This window comes from Motacilla alba, chromosome 1 (assembly GCF_015832195.1).
Source record: "Motacilla alba alba isolate MOTALB_02 chromosome 1, Motacilla_alba_V1.0_pri, whole genome shotgun sequence".
Classification (NCBI taxonomy): domain Eukaryota; kingdom Metazoa; phylum Chordata; class Aves; order Passeriformes; family Motacillidae; genus Motacilla; species Motacilla alba.
In genome coordinates this window covers 17,162-36,365 of record NC_052016.1, presented here as the reverse complement: position 1 = coordinate 36,365, position 19,204 = coordinate 17,162, and the positions used below count along the sequence as shown (strand labels likewise).

General features: G+C 45.3%; 1 protein-coding gene across 1 annotated transcript; it reads left to right on the top strand.

Annotated features, from left to right (window-relative positions):
• Positions 1-205: 205 nt before the first annotated feature.
• Positions 206-18,017, top strand: LCMT2 (leucine carboxyl methyltransferase 2). The gene is made up of 13 exons (XM_038148505.1): positions 206-406; positions 1,382-1,463; positions 1,786-1,966; positions 3,982-4,138; positions 4,552-4,741; positions 5,144-5,251; positions 7,746-7,836; positions 9,993-10,250; positions 10,712-10,942; positions 11,951-12,048; positions 13,727-13,914; positions 14,116-14,251; positions 16,206-18,017. Exons 1-13 carry the CDS (start codon positions 240-242, stop codon positions 16,371-16,373), a joined length of 2,055 nt encoding a protein of 684 aa, XP_038004433.1. The 5' UTR covers positions 206-239; the 3' UTR covers positions 16,374-18,017.
• The last annotated feature ends 1,187 nt before the right edge of the window (positions 18,018-19,204 follow it).

Below are 19,204 nucleotides of genomic sequence, written 5' to 3'. Positions count from 1 at the left end.
CGAGTGACCCCCGGGCCCTAAGCGACCCCCGGGCCGCGAGTGGCCGCGGAGTCCCGCTGCCGCGGGGAACGGCCCGGAGAGCCTCGGCCCGGCTGCTTCGGAGAGCGAGGGGAAGCGGAGGCTGCGTCGGAGGGGGATTCGACGGCGGCGGGCACTGCCGTCCCCTCCTCTCGGAGTCCTCCTGGGGCTGCTCGTCCCCGCCATCCCGCGCCGGGGGCCCGTGCGTTCCTCGGGTCGCGATGCCGGTCGGGAGCGGCAGCGCCGCGTCATTGTCCCGGCCGGTCCAGAGCACCGGCGGCAGCAGCGCCGTCAGCAAGTGCTCGGCGGCAGCGCGGGGCTACATCCAGGACCGGTTCCTGCGGCTTCTGGCGGGGCGGCGGCGGCGGCGAGCGCCCCTTATCCACCGGTGAGGAGCGAGGGCTTGGCAGCACCTTCAGCTGCTCCGGCGGCTGAGCCCCGGTGCCCGCGGGGCGCGGGAGGGGATCTCGGCCTGCGGAGAGCCAGGAGTGACAGCACGAGGGGAAACGGCTTTGAGTTGAAAGAGAGTAGGTTTAGGTTACATATTAGTAGAGAGATCTTCCCTGTGAGGGTCGGCAGGCCCTGGCTCTCCGGTTGCCCAGAGCGGCTGTGGCTGCTTCATCCCTGGCAGTGTCCATGGCCATGTTGGACAATGGGGCTTGGAGCAGCCTGGGACAGTGGAAGGTGTCCCTGCTATTGCAGAAGGATGGAACGAGAGCAGTTTAAGGTCCCTTCCACCACAAACCCTCATGCTTGGAGCTGTCACTTGGGCAAGGCACAGCTTCTCAAACACAGTTTAAACAAAGTACACAGAGTGGCAGAGTGGCAAGGTGCCACTCTGTCTTGCAGTAGTGTAACCTTGTTAGACTCTTAGTATAATGTTACATGGCTTCTGGACCAAAACTGAATGGTTTGTCCTGAGAAGAATATGCCACCAGACTGGTTCCTAACTCCAGTGTTCAATGCTGCTGAAAACTTTGTAATATTTGAAGATATACTAATAGTGTAATAACATCAATAGTTTTCTCATTAACTCCCCAGAATGTTACAATTTCTGTAAGGTGGCTCTGGGAAGCCAGAGAAGATCTTTTGAGTCAGTGATATCTGACCAGGAAAACTTCTCCAGAGCTTTGTAACATACAAGAATGTTTTAATGTGTGTTTGCAGAGGGCTCTAGGCTGATGACGTTGTGGAATTTACATAATTTGAGGAGAATAGTTTAATGCAATCCAAAAGACGGTGAATTGCCATAGGAGTTTCATTCAGGGGAAAATCAAACAGTGGTGGTTTTTTTAATTGAAGTTGACAGTGCTGGAGAAATCAGGTTCCTGGACAGTGATTATAGCTGAATTTGTTCCTACAGGGGTTATTACATCCGTGCCCGTGCTGTGGATCACTGTGTTCAGGACTTCCTGCTGAAGACACGAAGCCTACCCAGGACACAGGTACATTTTCTCTGGGACTTCTGGCATCTCTCACTAAATGTGTGTAAAGTCTTTCTGGCATCTGGGCAGTGACTCCTTAGTGCATCTGTTGGGATCCTTTCCCAGCAGGGCACAGAAATCTGACTGGCAGTACTGTGGCTGTCCATGTGTCACTTTGGCAGAAGTGTCTTGGGGGGGGCAATATCCACACAAAATTCTTCTGCCTCTTGCAGGAGGTTGCCTGATTTTGTCACTCTACAGATGATGTTTAATATTTTTCACACCTAGATGCTCAAGATGCTGCTAGAGTTGAGTATAACTTTTTCTGGTACTTTCTCTGCAGATCCTGTCTTTAGGTGCTGGCTTTGATTCCTTATACTTCCGTTTGAAGGATATGGGTCTTCTGCATCACACTGTGGTATATGAGGTAGATTTCCCAAATGTGGCATGCCAAAAAGCTACTCTGATCAAAGGAGTGAAAGAGTTGTCAGCACTGGTGGGAGACACTGCAGGGGAAGGATTAGGTATGGCATTCATGGAAGATTTTTTTTCTTCAAAGTGTTTAGAAGGAATAAACACAGCTTCAGTCTTCAAAAAGCATGAGATTATAGTAGGGGAACTATGAAATCGTAGATGAAAAGGATATTCATTTTATGAAAAACGTTGAAACCAATAATTTGTAAGCATTGGGAGATAACAAGAAGCCAGGATGGATTTTTCAGGAGCTGGGTATATCAAACCAAGGTCAGTTTTTTTCTGTTGCAATTTCTGAAAGGGTGTATCCAGCTTGGAGCATACTGGTCCAAAACCAGTGGCAAACTGTAGCATGTCCAGTGGGAGGTTATGAGGATGATGAAGTGATGGAGCAGGTGATGTAGGTGGGGAGGCTGAGAGAACTGGTTTTGTTCAGCTGTCTGGGGAGGAGTTTGGGAGGGAGGTGAGTCTTACAACACTCTTCAGCTTACCTATTGGGAGAGGTTAGAAAAGACAGAGCCACACTTTTCTTGGAGGCATAAAGCAAATAGTCAAGGGACAGTTGAAAGAGGCAAAAAAAGGAAATTTCAGTGATGTATAATGAAAATGCTGGGGGGGAGATTGTGCCACCTGAGTAGTTAAAAATGGGAACACATTGCCAGGAAAGGTAATGTAATCTCCAGCCTTGGGGACCAAAACCACTACAGAGATAGAGCTTGACTGGACAAAGCTTTGAGGAACATGACACAGATAATTGCCATGAGGAATAAAGCATTAATGTAATAAAACACTGTTATGTCTCCTGACTTCTTTTTTGCCCTCCAAGGCAGGGGAAAATGAGCCTTGTGAAAGTACTGCAGAATTTTGTGCCAGCTGAGTGCTGAAGGGCGAAAGGAGGAATGTAAAGCATGTGGATCACTAGAGGTTTCTCCTGCATCTGTTTTCCTGCAGTATTTCCAGTAATGCTCTAGATGATGTGCTATAGAAGATGAAATGTCATAAACCTGCAGGAAACATGGGGAATTGCAATGAGTCAATAGGAGTTTGACAAAGTACACTAATGGTCTGGCAAACATGGAATGAAATGCAGCAGGGACATATGTTAGCCTCTGCATTTAGATGGTGTTAATCAGTTTAGATACAGATGGAATACAGCTATAGAGTGTGAGTTCCTGACTCACAGGTCTTAGTGAATAGCTCTTCCACGAGCTTGTTCGTTTTCTTCCTGAATCCATTCACATTTTTGATATTGGCAGAGAACTCTGTCCATACCAAGAATCTACAGGTACTTAAGGAAGGTCTCAGATAGATTAACTGTCCTCAGGACAGATACAGTTGTTGGGCTGCAGAGACAGAGTAGGTGATTTCTAAAGGTACTTTACAGTTTGGTTTGTTACTGATGTGGTTTTGACTGAAAAAGTCAAAAATAGGCCGTAACTTATCCTATTCTGATGGGATACAGAGGTATGATAATGCCTGCAGATCATAAACTGGAACTTATTTCTGAGGATGGTGATCTGTGAGTCAGGTCCTGGTGTTTGCTGAGAGCTAGTATATACAGTTTCAGGACTAAGTGCCATTATACAGAAATGAAATCTGTTTAACAAACAAACCAACCAAGCCTAGGAAACTTGAGAATGGTTTTCTGATTGTGAGGGGAGCCACTGAAATTGTCAAAGCAATGGTGCTTTCTTAGCCTAAAGTGAAAGGTGTATAAATGAGAGCCCTTTAGGTTTGATTTTGAATTACAGTGGTTCAAAAAAATTATATTAAAATAAATATAATAAAGTTTTGTTGTTATAGTAAGTGTAATAATTCTGTGAGAAATCTGTAGGTGAAATTTGCATTAGGAATACGGGAGTTTTAGACCTGCAGTTAATGGATCACGTGGCATTGTCCCTTCATGGGTCATGTAGTGATGGGGATTTTCTTGTACATGTTACGGAGAAATATAGTTGATGGACATAGCCTTGTGAGTGATTGCCTGTGGGTTTGATTTTCGTGTTTGTCTCTTTTGGTCTCAGCATTGCAGCAGCAGTGAGGTTGTATCATTTTTATCTCCCAGGAGCTATTACCTTTTCTGGAGATGATTATAAATTACTGGGAGTGGATTTATCAGAGCTGTCTGAGCTGGAGAGAACCCTGGAGGAAGCAGGACTGAACAATGAAATTCCCACCCTCTTCATCGCAGAGGTGGTGCTCACCTACATGGAGGACACCAGGTCAGCTGGGTTCTCTCTTGCCCAGTGGTAAAGGGAAAACAGCAAGCTTCCTTCTGAGTGTGTCACCTTGGGCTTGGAGACCTGGTCTCTTGAAACTAAAACCTTGGGAATTCTGTGGCATCCCAAATACCTCCCTACATCGTAATTATGAGGATGTAATTGATGTCCACATGATATCCTAAAAGGAAGGAAAGAAAGAAGAAATAGAATAATTTTGAGGTTTTTGTTCTTCTCATCCCCTGAATTGTCTGTGCAGGTGGGGAAGAAATGTTCAGCACAACACTCTCATTAGCCTATTGCCACTTGTCGGAATGCCTTAATGGCAGCTCTGTGGTGTTGCAGAAGGATGCACTGCATCTGTTGTATGATGCGTGGGCCCTCAATTTAATTTCTCACCCACGATCTCCCAACAGGTCAGACGCCTTGATTGAGTGGGCAGCAGAGCATTTTCCTCAGGCATGCTTCCTGCTGTATGAGCAGGTGCACCCCGAGGACCCCTTTGGACGCGTGATGCAGCAGCATTTCAGGCGGCTGAGCACCGCGCTGCGCTCGCTGGCGCGCTACCCCGACTGCGCCGCTCAGCACGGGCGCTTCCTGGGCAAGGTGAGCACCTGCAGCTCTGGGGCGTGCACGAGGCATGATTTATCTGAGCATGCTTGGAACACTGAGTGCTTTCTCAGTCGTGGGCTGAAGCAAACAGGGCTGATGCTGAGCTGCTGCCTTCTCTGGTAGCATGACCTCTCATTAGAAGGTGCTTCCAACTTGGCTGAGCCTATTGCCTCATATGGGATTAATGGGTTCCTCTGAGATTTTTGATGCAATAAGTTAAATTTTTAAGAACTTTACAGATGAGACATCTATTTTCACCAGTTTTTAGGAAGCTCTTGCTTTAGCTAAACAGTCTTAGTGGCTCATGCAGGCGTTTAATTTAGGGTCTTTATTTTCCTGTGGGAAGTGAGTTTCTGTCCTTCCAGGGGTGATAACTTTGAGGGATTTGTCTTTTAGGGCTGGACTGAATGCAGTGTCATGGATATGAATGAGTTTTTCACCTGTTGTATTCCAGAAGATGAGCAGCAAAGAGTGCAGACTCTGGAGCCTTTTGATGAGTATGAGGTAACCCTCCATTATTCTGAAGATCAGGGACCTGGCTTTGATATCATAAGGTATTTGCAATTTCTTATGGTTGCAATTCTGTACAGAGCTGCTGAGGCACAGGTGTTCATGGAGGCAGAAAGGACTTTGCATCAGCTTAGTTAGTACAGAGGCAATAGGGAGCTCCTGGTGAAGCAGCATGGGAAGAAGGCTGCCCTTGATCTCAAAAAAGCTGCATGTTCCTTCCTCCCTTCCTGTGAGCAGTCTCTCAAGGAGACAGGCTTGTCATAGCAAACCACCTGGTAGTATAAAAGAAGTTATACATGCTAAAAGTTGGCATGGATTCAAGGGACAATTACTTTAATGAAAGAGAAATCCATTAAGGATTACTGAATACATAAATATACACCTGATGTGCTGTTCCTGACTGCAGTTGGTTGAGAGCATTCCTGGGGAAAGCAGATGCACTTTTCCTGCTCTCTTCCATTTCCATAGGCTACTTTATTGTTTGTCCTTGTTGGATACAGGTTACTAATTTCAGATTTTTTTGGTCTGACTTTGAATTTCAATCATTAATGCAGCCATTCCTGCATTAATGATTGAAATTCAACTATGACTCTGTTATTTGCCATTTTTATATTAACTGCTGGCAAAGTTTCCTACTATTTGAAGTATAGAAGTGAAGATAAGTGCAAGATAGTGAGTAACTTTGAGCTAAATATCCTGTGGTAATACTTACTAGAAGTTTCCCTTTTGGTTTTCTGTTTATAATTCTAGAAATCTAATAACTGTAGCATGAAAACAATTGAATGTGCTTGAATTTTTTTTGCCAACATGCTAGGATCTGCTCTGCCATATTAATGCAAAAGTGGTGACTGGAAGTGGTGGCATGTAGCGTTTTGCCCGGGGGGTTTCAAGCCAATCTGATGAGCTCTCAACACCCCAACACTACACCCCAGAATAGCTCAGCTTTCATTAGGAGGCATAAAAGGAGCAGGAGGCTGATGTGACAGCGTCAGGAACAAAAAAGGTTTAATAAAGGCAAAATAACAAACTCAAAGCGATCCAGGTGCCACAGGCTTGTGCTCCTGGTAAAGACACCTCACAAAAGCGATTTGGCTTCTTTGTCCTGTGCTTTCCTACTAAATGGCCCAGGCAGGACCTTTTGGCTTATGGCAAATTAGCTGTCCCCAAACTTGAGGTGAAGCCCCAAGGTTCTATCAGTGACTTTTCTACCTGATCACTGGGAGAAAGTTCTGGGCTCTTTCCTTTTTGGGGGACAGAGGAAGGTTCTGTCACTCTGTCCATAGGGGGCACATTCCTACAGTGGCAGATTTGCTAAGTGTTTAGAAATGTCTGCTGGAACTGTAGGTCAAGATTATTGCTCATACAATGGGAAGGTAAAGACTTGGTATCGTTTTCCTTACAAAGGAGGTTAATGTGCATGAATCCGAGCTGGAAACATGCACAGGAGTGAATGATGTGACAACAGAGAGCTCTACAATTAGCCTTTGGCAGAAAGATTAAGATCCAAGGTCTTATTGTAAACAAGCTTGTTCAAATTAGGTAAAAAATGTAAAATAGACACCCAATGTGGAGGGAGACTAATTTTAGAATAATTTTCTTAGGGACTAATAATGGATTCTTCCATTTTCAATATTTACATTAATTTTTGGATGTCACTTTTCGAAAGATGCCTTTTACTTCTAATACGGGTTGGAGCAATGAAGCTGATACAAGGAGTTCTTGTGCCTTTTAAATTCATGTTTATGCTTGCTAGTCACATAGTTGGCTGAATGCATCCCACCCCACGGGAATGAGCACACTCGGTTCCCTAATGTCCATAAACGCCACAGTGAACTCTCACTGCTACTGGCTTCCTGTACATTCTTTTTGCTTGTGCTTCTGCCTCAGAATGTTTCTAAGATGATGTTTCTAAGGCCAGACTGAAAATGATGAATTACTGTCCAACACAAAGCATATTGCACCTTTTATCATTTGTGATTTCTTTGGAATCACTTTAATCCTCTAGTATAAAGACCTCACTCTTTTTTATGATCAGAACTCAGAGGCATAAGGGGAAGCTGATTGCAAAAAGAAAAACTTTCCCATGCAACACATAGTTAAGCTACGGGATGTATGTTGGGCATGTTAAAAGTTTATATGAGTTCAAAGAGCAGCTGGGTGGGTTCATGGATGAAAAATCCATCAAGGATTGTTCAATACAAAGACACAGCTTCTTGCTTAGAAGATCCCTGGGCTGTAAATTTTTGAAAGCTGGAGTGAGAGAGGTATTTACCCACCAGTTCTTTCTCCAATTCAGCTTTAGCCCTCTGATTTTGACTATTGATGGGAACAGTGCAAGGCTGTTGGTATTTGATTTGGTCACCCTGACTGTTCTGAGGTCCTTACTACTATTTGCTCTAAGATTTTGAAGGGGGTTGGTTTTTGTTTGGTTCTTCCTTTATTGGTTTGTTTGTTTGTTTATTTGTTTTTTACTTTGGGCTTGCTACAGGAATGGCATCTGAAATGTTCTCATTACTTCGTGTTGGCTGCATCAAAGGGGATGGAACCTTCCTGGACTCCGTTGTCACCCAGTGTGACAGGTACACACCAAGTAGTTTTCACATTATTCTTTTATCTCATGTAGGTGTCTCTGAGAGGTTTTAGGAGACATTGAAATCCTGGAAGGGGCAGATGGTATGCTGCTGTCTGGTAGCTTTATCCACTCCTCCACAATAGTTCTGCTGTCCAAACCAAGGCCAGGGCTGTGGCCTAATGCTGCTGCTTCTGATCACTCTTGTTCTTTCAGTTTATTGAACCTCTCAGTCTGATCAGCTTGTCATTTGTTCATACATGAGCCCCTCCAGTGCATGGCTGCAATGCCAGCCTACCCTGCTCCTAGTCCTGTTTTCGGGATCTCCCTTTTGAATTTATTCCTGGTTGCCTCCATGTACCATTCTCTCCTTCCAGCTCCCAGAAGGTTGTTCTGTTCTTTACTGCCCTGTCCAGCAGACCACTCAAGAGCCTGACATGAAGCTGTGCTTTGCTTCCTTATCCCTTGTGGATGCAGTTGTACCTGCTGTATTTCTGTTTCTGAAATGCTTTTAGATTTGTATGTCACTTTTATTTTAGATGGGAAAGTGGTACAGCTGGGGAAGAGCCAAGACCAAGACTGTCTTTCCAAGATAAAAAGGATTTGGTGGCCTTAGCAGTCCAAGAAATTCCTGTTTTTGACTGATTGCTTCCTTTTTCAGGGTAGAAAGCAGAAGGTTATTTTTAACCTGCTTTATGTCACTAGTGTTCATAGTATAGCACCACAGATAGTTGTAGCTTCAAGAGAAAATTGAAATCTGTGTTCTAGGGAGCAAGAAAAGCAGCTGAAAAAGGATAGGGCAGGATGGCATTCCTGAGGCCAACAAGGCCACTGAATCCATGTGTTGTGTCTCAATTAGATTTGAAGATGTTGGGAAATTGAAGCTAAATGAATGTGGGTGAGATTTCATGTACTGTGTGATCGTCACTGGTCCTTAAGTTAAATCCTTGAAGGCTCCTAAATGCATAGCATCTGTCCTTAAATTAAGAAAAAAAATCTAACATTTTCTTAACAGACTTTATTACAGTGAAGACATTTGATTAATTAGAGACAGGATTAGGGTCTTTCTGCTGCTGTCTCTGTTGTATTAAAAACTGATAGCAAAAGCCTTCAGAGTCCAGTAAATTGTCCATGCTTAGATATATTTTACTGGGAATGCAAAAGATATGTCTCTAATATCAATAAATGCCCCCAGTTATCCTCTCAGATAGACTTGGGTCCCAGTTCAAGAGAGTGCAAGTACTAAATCTTCCAAAGAGATCGTGGTTAGTATATTTTGTGACATGAAAAAACTCCTCCATCTTTAAAAGATCAGTCTGTAAAAACACATGTAAGCCCAAGGAGATGAAATTTCTTACTTCATCAAATGGTTAAGTAGGGTCTTGTACAAAGCAATGATCAGTACAGGCGATTTTTCTGATTATGGCATACAAAAAATGGACTCTGAGGTGCTCCTCCACTGTCATCCCTTATAACACAAGAATAAAGACCTTGATTAAAAAAAAAAAAGAAGACAGAGATTTCAAACCGATTGAAAGAAAACAATGTGTAGGTGAGCCAGGGTCCTGTGCTCAGAGCTTGCTTCATGCTAAGGGATATAATATTTAGAAAGAACATACTTAGGTAACTGGAAATACTCTCCTGTAGTAGGACCACTGGAATTAATAGATTACTTGTCATGCTTCAGAATGTTATTTCAGTGCTTCTGTGAAGGTAGGATCAAAATCTGGCAAGAAACTTTGAAATCACCTTCCAGATGTTTGTCCTTTTTCTGCTGTTCTTTGCTGTTCATGTAGCCAAATATTGCTTAATCAGACACATCCTTCTTTTGAAAGTACTGCAGTGATTCATATTTTGCTGCAGCAGTTTAGGACACTGCACTTGCTTGGCCAGTCTTACGTCCATCCCACGAAACCAATCTCAGAATTGCAGGAGCTGAGTGAGCAGAGTAGAGGTTACAGTTGGTACAATAGTAGTTTTAACCAGTACATCCCGATTTCTAGGGCATGTCAGATTATCTGTGTGCACTGTCAACTTGCTTCTCAATTTTTTCTTCTTGAAAAGATGAATGGTTATTTTGAAAAGGTGACATGCTTAATCTCTTACATAAGATATAGTCCTTGGTTGTATTTGTGCCTAAGTTCTTTGGTTCTCTTTGTCTTCCAGTTGCGTTTCACACTGGTCCCGTTGAGGTGGCAGGGAGTGTCCCTGCAGCAGTGTGTGCAAGGCTCTCAGGAGTTCCTGGCCTGAGACGTTATGGTCACCACTCTGTTCTTATAAAGCCCAACGTGATTCTCACCACGGGAGGCTTTGGGGAGGAGAATGGACAGCACTGCCGCGTGAGAAATTTCCACGTGCTGAGTAAGCATGCAGGCCACTGGGAAGCTGTCTGTGTGACACAGAATACTCCTGATAAAAGATGGGGTGAGTTCCCATGCCGATGGCAATGCAAGGGAGATACCTTTGTGCTGAGAGCGAAAGAAAGTCTAGTGACTTTCTAGTGAAGTCCTCCTTCACTACCTGAAAGGAGGGTGTAACCAGATGGAGGTCGGCCTCTTCTCCCAGGAGACAAGGGACAGGACAAGAGGAAATGGCTTCAAACTGTGCCAGGGGAGCTTTAGGTTGGATATTGAGAAAAATGTCTCTAAGAAAAGGGTTGTCCATGCCTGGCACAGGCTACCGAGGGTAGTGGTGAAGTCCACATCCCTGGGAGGATTTAAAAGCCATGTGAAAGTGGCTCTTAGGGACATAGTTTAGTTTTTCCTTTGAGAGTGCTGGAGGAATGGTTGGACTTGCTAATCTTTAAGGGTCTTTTCCAACTTAAATGATTATAAATTTCATGGAAAAACCACCTGCATGAAGCATGATGTTTTGTATCTCCACAGGTGAGAGGTTGTACCATACTGTGTCTTGTCTGTCGGACACTCTGGCTCTGGTGGTAGGAGGACGAACATCCCCATCGAGCACAGGCTTAGGAATGTTGTGGCTGAAGTTCTCCAAAACCTGCGGTGCTTCAGGCCCAGATGACGTTGCACTGGAGCTTGTAAGTCTGCAGCCTGCTGCTGAAGCAGCAGCTTTGCGTTGGAGACACAGCACAACTGAAGTTACATTCAAAGGTAAAAAGCCTGGAAAGAGTGGAAATGGCTGTAGGTATGCAGGATCTTGCACTTGACCTTGTTGAATTTCATGAAGTTCATATTGATCATTCCTCAAGCCTGACAGTAGTAAAGAAATTAGGAGGCTTTGAGATCTCTTCTTGACACTTGAAATATGGTAATTTTTTATTTTGTTATCTACATAATCCCCAGTGGCAAGTAGGATTGAAACCGACTGTAATCCATTCTGGAAGACTGATTCTTTGAGATCATCTATGGCTGAAGTTATTCATGCTTGATCATGGCAGAAATAAGTTTTGCTCTCTCTGAAGGATATTTTTTGGGGAACAGGATCCCAAGCTCTTTATCCCAAAGTCCTTCAGAAGAAATGTTACTTTTCTAGTAGCAATTGACAAACGCTCAGTAGTTGTGAACATCTCTAGAATCGGGTCCTGCAATAGAAAGCTGAAGGTTGGTCTATTAAAAGATCCTGGTTGTAAGGGGCAAAAACTTAAGCAGTGGCATTCAGGAGCTGAAAGCTGTCCTTTCCTAAGGTGTCCCATTCCTGCAGCTGCCAGGGAACTCTCCAAGGGGAGCAGAAGGGAGTTGTTAAGCAGCTGTTAGTCTAGTCTGGAGCACACTTTCTGTTTGTGGAACAGTGTTTAGCACTGTAGCATTCAGTCTCCCAGTCAGAATTTTATATCAAAAAAGCAAATGCTAAATGGGTGAATAAAATTTTATTAATAATACATTGGGTTTTGTCTTTGTCAGACTGTGTTGTTTCATCTTACTTTTGCCTTGATATTGCTTTGTAGCTGAAGAAAGTGACCAACACTGGTGTTATCTGCACAGTCCATTCTGAATCAGTGAAAGGACAGGGCATAGTGCAGTAAATGCATGTCCTTGACATCTACCCAAAGTATTATTTCACCCTTTTTGTCAGCTTCCCTTCTATGCAAACAGAAACTTTTGCTGTTGTGGCACACCAGATTCTAAGTTCTGTTACCTCCTGGCTGTGTGTTTCCCTAGGTGAGCAGTACCTGTTTGTGTATGGTGGCCGCTCTGCTCTGGAGCCTGTGCTGGGCGATTGGTATTTCCTGCACGCTCCAGAACTCTCCTGCCCTGCGGTAAGAATACACTCCGTGGGGATTAGAGTTAGAGCTGACTTCTGAACACCCAGCTTTTTAGTCAAATACAGTCTCTACAGAACAGTGGAGATTGGAAGGGACATCTAGAGGTCATCTAGTCCAGTGCTCTAGCTTAAAACCGGTCTAACTAGAGCAGGTTGCTCAGTATATTCTACAGGTGGGATTATCTCCATAGATGAAGACTCCACAATCTCTTTGGGCAACCTGTTCCAGTGTTTGACCACCCAACAATATGAGGAGGTTTTATGTGTATTTTTTCCTATGTCAGTTTGTGCCCATTGCCTCTTGCCCTTTGCTGGATGCTACTGAGAACATACTGTCTCTGTCCTCTTTCACCTCTCCCATCATGGGCTTACTTAGCTGGACATTTTTGTGGAAGGATACTGTTAGAGACAGTGTTAAAAGCTTTGCTGCAATCAAAAACACCTCCACATCTGCTGATTTGCCTCAGTCAACTAGATTGCTGAATGTGTCATAAAAGGAAATTGAGTGGAAGAGGACTTACTCCCTCGTTTACGTACTGGCCACCAGCCTATGTAACTCTGTTTACTATAACTCTTTGAGCCCAACCTTGTACATAGCACAATGGTAGGGTGAGAGATGTACAATTGCAAGAGGTCACAAGCTAAGCATGAATAAGCAATATCCCATTGTTGTGGGAGGCCTACACTGTGTCTTTAGTTATATAACCAGGAATGTTATCTGGTAGACACGTGAATTGCTTCTTTTGTTTTCTACAGTCTTCTTAATCTCAGCAGAACTCCTGTAAAATACCCAAAGCTGAAGCTGAAAAGGAGGTGGACAGGGTGTAAAACAGCTGTATAGAGGTATGCAGCAAGAATGACCAGGCCACATACCCCACAGGGGGAGGTTTTGAAGGTTTTCTAGCTATTGAATCTGAAGAAGATTCAAGATAGAAATAAATGTTCTAATATCTAAAATACTACTATAGAGAACAAAAAAATAGTTCTCCATTTTAACTTTGAATAGTACAGGGAATCAGCTGTACACTAAGGAAAGCTATTGATCAAGAAGCTAGCTGAGTCTGCAACAGACTGCCTAAAGAGGTGAGAAATTCTTGTCACTGCGGACTTTTGGAAACTGTTACATAAACATCCAGATGATAACATACAGTTTCATTTGTTGTAGGGAAAAGGTATGGACCGAGTAGCCTCCAAATTTTCTACATCACTTATTTGCTGCAATATTCCTTTAATTCCTGACCTTACATTTTTTCATTTAGTGCTTGCATTAAAGGTTTTCTTTCTGGATTTTAGTCCTGCAGTTGAGCCTTTTAACCCACTCTATGGTTTGAGCAACTGATCACCTGCTTTGCTGGTCATTGCATTAGTTCATGTGTTTCTAAACAAACTTGGAGTTCCCAGGTGTATGTCTTGAGCAGAAAGCAGCCTGTAAGAATGCAGATAAAGTTACCTGTAATAAATGTGTGAAAATAAAACCTCTAAAGACTGATTATATTAAATGTACTGAGGGCCAGAGACAGTGTAAATGGAAGCAGGGAGCAGTCCCTAGTGGAGCATGTGGGGAAGGTCGGGTGTCTAAAACCTCAGCCACACAGGAGAAGGCATTTAAAAGCCTGGACATTAAGCAGACACTTAGCTTGGCAAACTTCAGCCTTGGACTTATGTTTTTTCAGATTGCTGTTGAGGGTCCAGTCCCAGAAAGCCGCCACTCTCACAGTGCCTGCAGCTGGGAAGGAGGTGTGCTGATTGCAGGAGGTCTGGGAGCAGCTGAGCAGCCCTTGGGTTCAATTTTCCTTCTGAGGGAGCTTGAACATGGCTTTCAGTGGCAGACAATTGACACACACCCTCCTCTTGTCCCAAGGTAAGCAGAAGGCATTCATAGCATCATAAAATAGTTTGATTTGAAAGGGACCTCTTAAAGGCCAAGTAGTGCAACCTCCCTGCAATGAGTTAGGGGCATCTTCAACTAGACAGGTTGCTCAGAGCATTCAGCAGAGACTCTTCAGCCTGTCTCTACCAGTGTCCCTTGCTAATGGAGTTCAACCTCATTTTGAACTCACAGGTATTCACATACTGCACATGTGCATGAAGGAAAGCTTCTGCTCGTTGGTGGAGTGTGGTTTCATGCATCCTCGGTGCCAGGTGTCACTGTCATCGACTTAATGACTGGTCTTTGCTTGAACTATGTGATTAATGTGGTAAGTACTGAAATTTTTCTTTCAGGGTAAGCAGTGTCCTGCGAAGGAACATGGTAACTTTATGGACAGGTAGGATCTAATTCCAAAGTGCTGTTATCCAGCACAGAGAACGTACAGGGTTAAGAGAGGGAGAGATGGAAAGTGCAGAAGACTGGAACATGGAGCTGCTCTGTTTCAGACAAGGGGCAGCAGAACTGAAATGGGCACAAGCATAGTCACTTCAGGATGTTGTGGAAGAAGGGAACAGATAAACCAGAGGCTAGGCTAATGTTTATGAAGGTCTGTAGTATAATTTAATTGAGAACTTTTGGGTGGAAACTGGGGTGCTGTAGCTGCTGCTGGAAATATGAGAAAAAAACCAGCACAGAAATACTGGAAACTCCACTGGAACATTAAAGCTTCCTGTAAGGATGATTGGACCCTGAACAGATTGCTCAGAGAGGCTGTCATATTTCTGTTATTGGAGATACTTGAAACCTGACTGGGCAAGCTACTGAAAAGCCTTCTTGAGTTGAGCCTGCTTTGAACAGGGTGGTTGGACTGGATGATGCTTGGAGGACCCTTCCAACTTTAACTATTTGGTGACTTTCTTCTGTGAATCACTGAAGAGCAGTCATGCAGGTGGTGTCACACAGCAGAATTTTGGCATACTCTGGCCAAAACTTGGTCTAAGTCTCTGAGTAGCCCTCATCTCAGGTAATACTGCCTTGAGTAAAAGAAAGACACAGATCTGTTGGATGAAATCCATAGAAGGGCCATAAAGATCAGCAGAGAGCTGGAGCTGATCTCCTGTGAGAATGTGCTCAGAGAGTTGGGGTTGTTCAGCCCTAAGAGAGGGGGAGGGCTCTGAGGAGTACTGGAGAGCCCCTTCTAGTACTTAAAGGGGGGCTTATAAGAAGGATGAGGACAGACTTTTTAGCAGGGCCTGTAGTGACAGGACAAGGGGTGGTGGTTTTCACCTAAAGGACAGTAGCTTCAAACTAGGTATATGGATGAAATTTTTTTATGAAGAGTATAGAGAGGCACTGACAGAGGCTGCCCAGAAAAGCTTTGGCTGCCCCATCCCTGGAAGAGTTAGAGGCCAGTTTAGATTGGGCTTGGAGCAACCTGGTCCAGTGGAAGCTGTCCCTGCCCAGTGCAGGAGGGTGGAGCAAGGTGGCATTTTTTAAGGTCCTTCCATCCCAAACCATTCTGTGATTCTGTAAGAACATTTCTTCAACCTGACAAGTTTTTATTTATCTTTTATGTAAAGAAACAACTTTCTTTCGATAACTATACGTATGGAACCTGTTGTTGGTGAAACTGGAATTTGTGACGAGTCCATTTTTATAGTGAATAGCGTGTGTGCATCCAGTTGACCTTGCAGCATTTTGCTGAGGGTATAAAAGCATGAAACATGCTTAATTGTAGCTTAGTTTTCAGTTATTGTCTGTAGCAGAAGTTATAAGTGGCCTCATATCCTTTAGATAAAATAGACTGCCCTTGTTGGACAGCAATGAGAATAGGTACAGTGATAGTAAAGTTGTATCTAAAATAATGTAACTTTTTTGTTTACACTGAATAAGCAGATGCAGATGGATTGGTGTCCTCCTTTGCTTAGGAGCTGTTTGCTTTGACTAAGGTGAAGTTCTCTGGGCTTTTGAATCTGCCAGTTACACAGATAAGCTCTGGAACTCCTTGCCACAGGCCATGAATGCCAAAGCTTTACATTGAATCAAAAACTGATTGGCTGCCTTCTTGGGAGGAAAAGCATTAAGATTCAGGAAGTACCAAGGCATTTTCTCTCATTAAAACATCACTGAACTGCAAGGTGGTGGGTGGGTGTCGTGGAGGAGTACACCTCAGAGGTTACTTGTTCCTGTATTCTCTAGCTATCTGTTCTTGCCCACATTCAGGGGTGGTACTGTGGACCACATGAAGTCCTGTATGTTCAAAATCTCTTTTCCTTTTTCAGGAGCACCTGGAGTGGCCATTAATGCTACATAATCATAGCAGTGTCTTTCTGCCACATGAGAAGGAGCTGTTGGTTATTGGCGGTGGTGGAAACTGTTTCTCCTTTGGGACACACTTGAACCCAGAGCCTGTCTTGCTGACCCTCAGCAGCATCCTGACCAGTCACTGAGTGGGACCAAGCAGGGCTGAACCCTGCTACTGCACTGTGGGGAGACATCTGTTCACTCTAGGTCCAAAAGCAGCACAATATTTCCACAAAGGCTTTGTATCCAGAATGCATTTGTGAAGATGGGATCAGGAAGGACAGTTACAGTGAGAGATTCACACCTCACTGGCTGTTGCGTTTTTACGGCTCTTTGTGTTGCTGTAAATAAAGTACCTCAAAAGCAGCTGGCGGCAGGAGTCCTTAGAGGTGAAGAACAGCGTGGTTTGGGTTGGAAGGCATTATGAAGATCATCCTGTTCTACCCCCCTGCCATGGGTAGGGAAATCTTCCACTAGACCAGGTTATTCCAAGCCCCATCCAACCTGGCCTTGGACACTTTCCTGGATGGGGCAGCAACAGCTTCTTGGGGCAACCTGTGCCACGGCCTCACCAGCATCACAGGGAAGAATTTCTTCCCAATATCCAATCTAAACCTACTCTGTCTCAGTTAGAAGCCGTTCTCCCTTGTCCAGTCACTCCAGGCCCTTGTAAATAGTCTCTCTCCATCCTTCTTCTTGGCCCCCTTCAAGTACTGCGAGGCCACAATTAGGTCACTTCAAAGCTTCTCTTCTCCAGGCTGAACAATCCCAATTCTCTCAGCCTTTCCTCATAGCATAGAGGTGCTCCATCCTTTTGATCATCTTGGGGTCTCCTCTGGACTCTGCAGCAGCTTCATGTCTTTCCTGTGCTGGGACCCCAGAGCTGCAGGCAGCACTGCAGGTGAGATCTTACCAGAGCAGGGCAGAAGTGAAGAATCCCCCCCTCCCCTGCGGCTCACACTGTGGGATCAGCCCCGCACACAGGGCCAGGGCGTGTCCAGCCTTTCATTCACCAGCATCCGCAAGTTCTTGGCCAAGGCTGTTCTTGATCTCTTCATCCCCCAGCCTGGTTTGATACTGGGGATTGTCCTGATCCACATGCAGCACCACCACTTGGTTTTGTTAAACCTCATGGGCTCCCACAGGCCCTCTTCTTGAGCTTATCCAGGTCCCTCTGGATGGCATTTGGTCCTTCAGGATGTGGAGCTGCTAGAATGAGTCCAGAGGAGGCCACAGAGATGCTCAAAGGCTGGAGCCTGTGTTCTGGAGACAGTCTGAGAGAGTTGGAGGTGTTCAGCCTGGGGAGGAGAAGGTTCCAGGGAGACCTTAGAGCCCCTGACTTCAAGAGAGCTGGAAACAGACTTTGGACAAGGGCCTGGAGTGCCAGGACAAGGGGGAATTGCTTCCCTTTGACAGAGGGCAGGAATAGATGGGATATTGGGAAGGAATTGTTCCCTGTGAGGATGGTGAGGCCCTGCACATGTTTCCTGGAGAAGCTGAGGCTGCCCTTTATTTGTAAGTGTCCAAGGCCCGGTCGGATGGGGTTTGGAGCAACCTGGTCCAGTGGAAGGTGTCCCTGCCCATGGCAAGATGATGGTACTTGATCTTTAAGGTCCCTTCCAACCTTAACCAAACTGTGATTCCATGATGAGTGTCTTGACTGACTGCACATCACTTCTTGGGTGCAGAGCAATTGTTAATATTAACTTTGTTTTCCTTCTCTCTTTCTTTTCTTTCATCCAATATTTTTGGAATTTGTTTCTAAATATTGAATTATCTCACTTTATTAGTTTCTTTCTCACTTTTTTTTTCCTTACTGAATTGCCAGCTGGGGTTAAAGCACAAGACCCTTCCCCAGCTCCATTGCCCTTCTCTGGATACGCTCCTGCAACCTCAATGTCTTTATTGTTGTGCGAGGCCCAAAACTGAACACAGGATTCTAAGTCTGACCTCACCAGTGCCCAGCATAGGGGCATGATCACTGCCCTTGTGTCATGGAACAAAGCTCGTGAAACTGAGACAAATCATCTATTCAAAAGAGATCTGTTTTATGAAGCAGTTAGCCTCCTCCCAGCAACTACAGATCCAACAACTGAAAACAGAGTATTGATGTCAAATGAAGTTGTTACCACCTGACTGACTTAAAGAATCCTGAAGGTTTCAGCAGGGCAATGTGGAATGCATGGCCAGAAGGGCTCTCCATTGGCCTCCTGTGGGCTCCTGAGTATCCAGAAGGGGGTTCTGACTGCCCTGGGATGACACACAGAGGGCTCTGTCTGCCCCACGCTGTCACTAAGGGATTTCTGACTGCACCGTGCTGTCACAAAGAGAGCTCTGGCTGCCCCCATGATGTCACACAGGGGACTCTGACAGACTGCCAGGCTATAAAAGGGGCCCCACAGGAGCAGACAGTGCTGGGCACCACAGTCTGGCAGTGTCCTGGCAGACAACAGCCTCAGCCTCTGCCACCCCAGCAGGGTTGGATTCCCCTCGCTGGGATCCTGCAGGTCTCTGGGGAGCCTCTTCACCAGCCTGTGCTGGTGACCTGGATTGCCACAGACGGTGCCATGGAGTTCATCAACATCTTCACCATGGGTGAGCTGGTGGCCATCACGATGGTGGTGCTGCAGCTCATCCTGGCCATTGTCATGCTACGGGACAAGTGTCTATGGGTAGGTGGCCTGTGATACGCCGGCTGGGCTGGGCTGGGCCAGGCCGTGTGGGTTTGGGGTGTGTTGGTGTGGCATGCGTGGCAGGACAGCGTGGAGCGTTCTGGGGAGCTGCTCCTGTCCCACCCATCCGCGTTCTTGCAGAGGATCCGTCGGAGCTCAAAGCATCCGAGCGCAGCCAGAGGCCGGCTGGAGGGGCAGAGCAACGTGGGCAGGGCACGGAGATCAGCACAGATGGGGCTGCCCCATGGCAGCTCCCCACGCGGTTCCGTGAGCTCCAGGAGGCGTTTCCCAAGGTTCATCCGGAG

What these genes read in the sequence shown, in the direction of transcription:
- LCMT2 (XM_038148505.1), top strand. Translation starts at nt 240, where the DNA reads ATGCCGGTCGGGAGCGGCAGCGCCGCGTCATTGTCCCGGCCGGTCCAG. An exon ending in CACTGCAGGGGAAGGATTAG is followed by an intron (nt 1,967 to 3,981) that starts GTATGGCATTCA and finishes TTTATCTCCCAG; the next exon opens with GAGCTATTACCTTTTCTGGA. An exon ending in TACTCCTGATAAAAGATGGG is followed by an intron (nt 10,251 to 10,711) that starts GTGAGTTCCCAT and finishes GTATCTCCACAG; the next exon opens with GTGAGAGGTTGTACCATACT.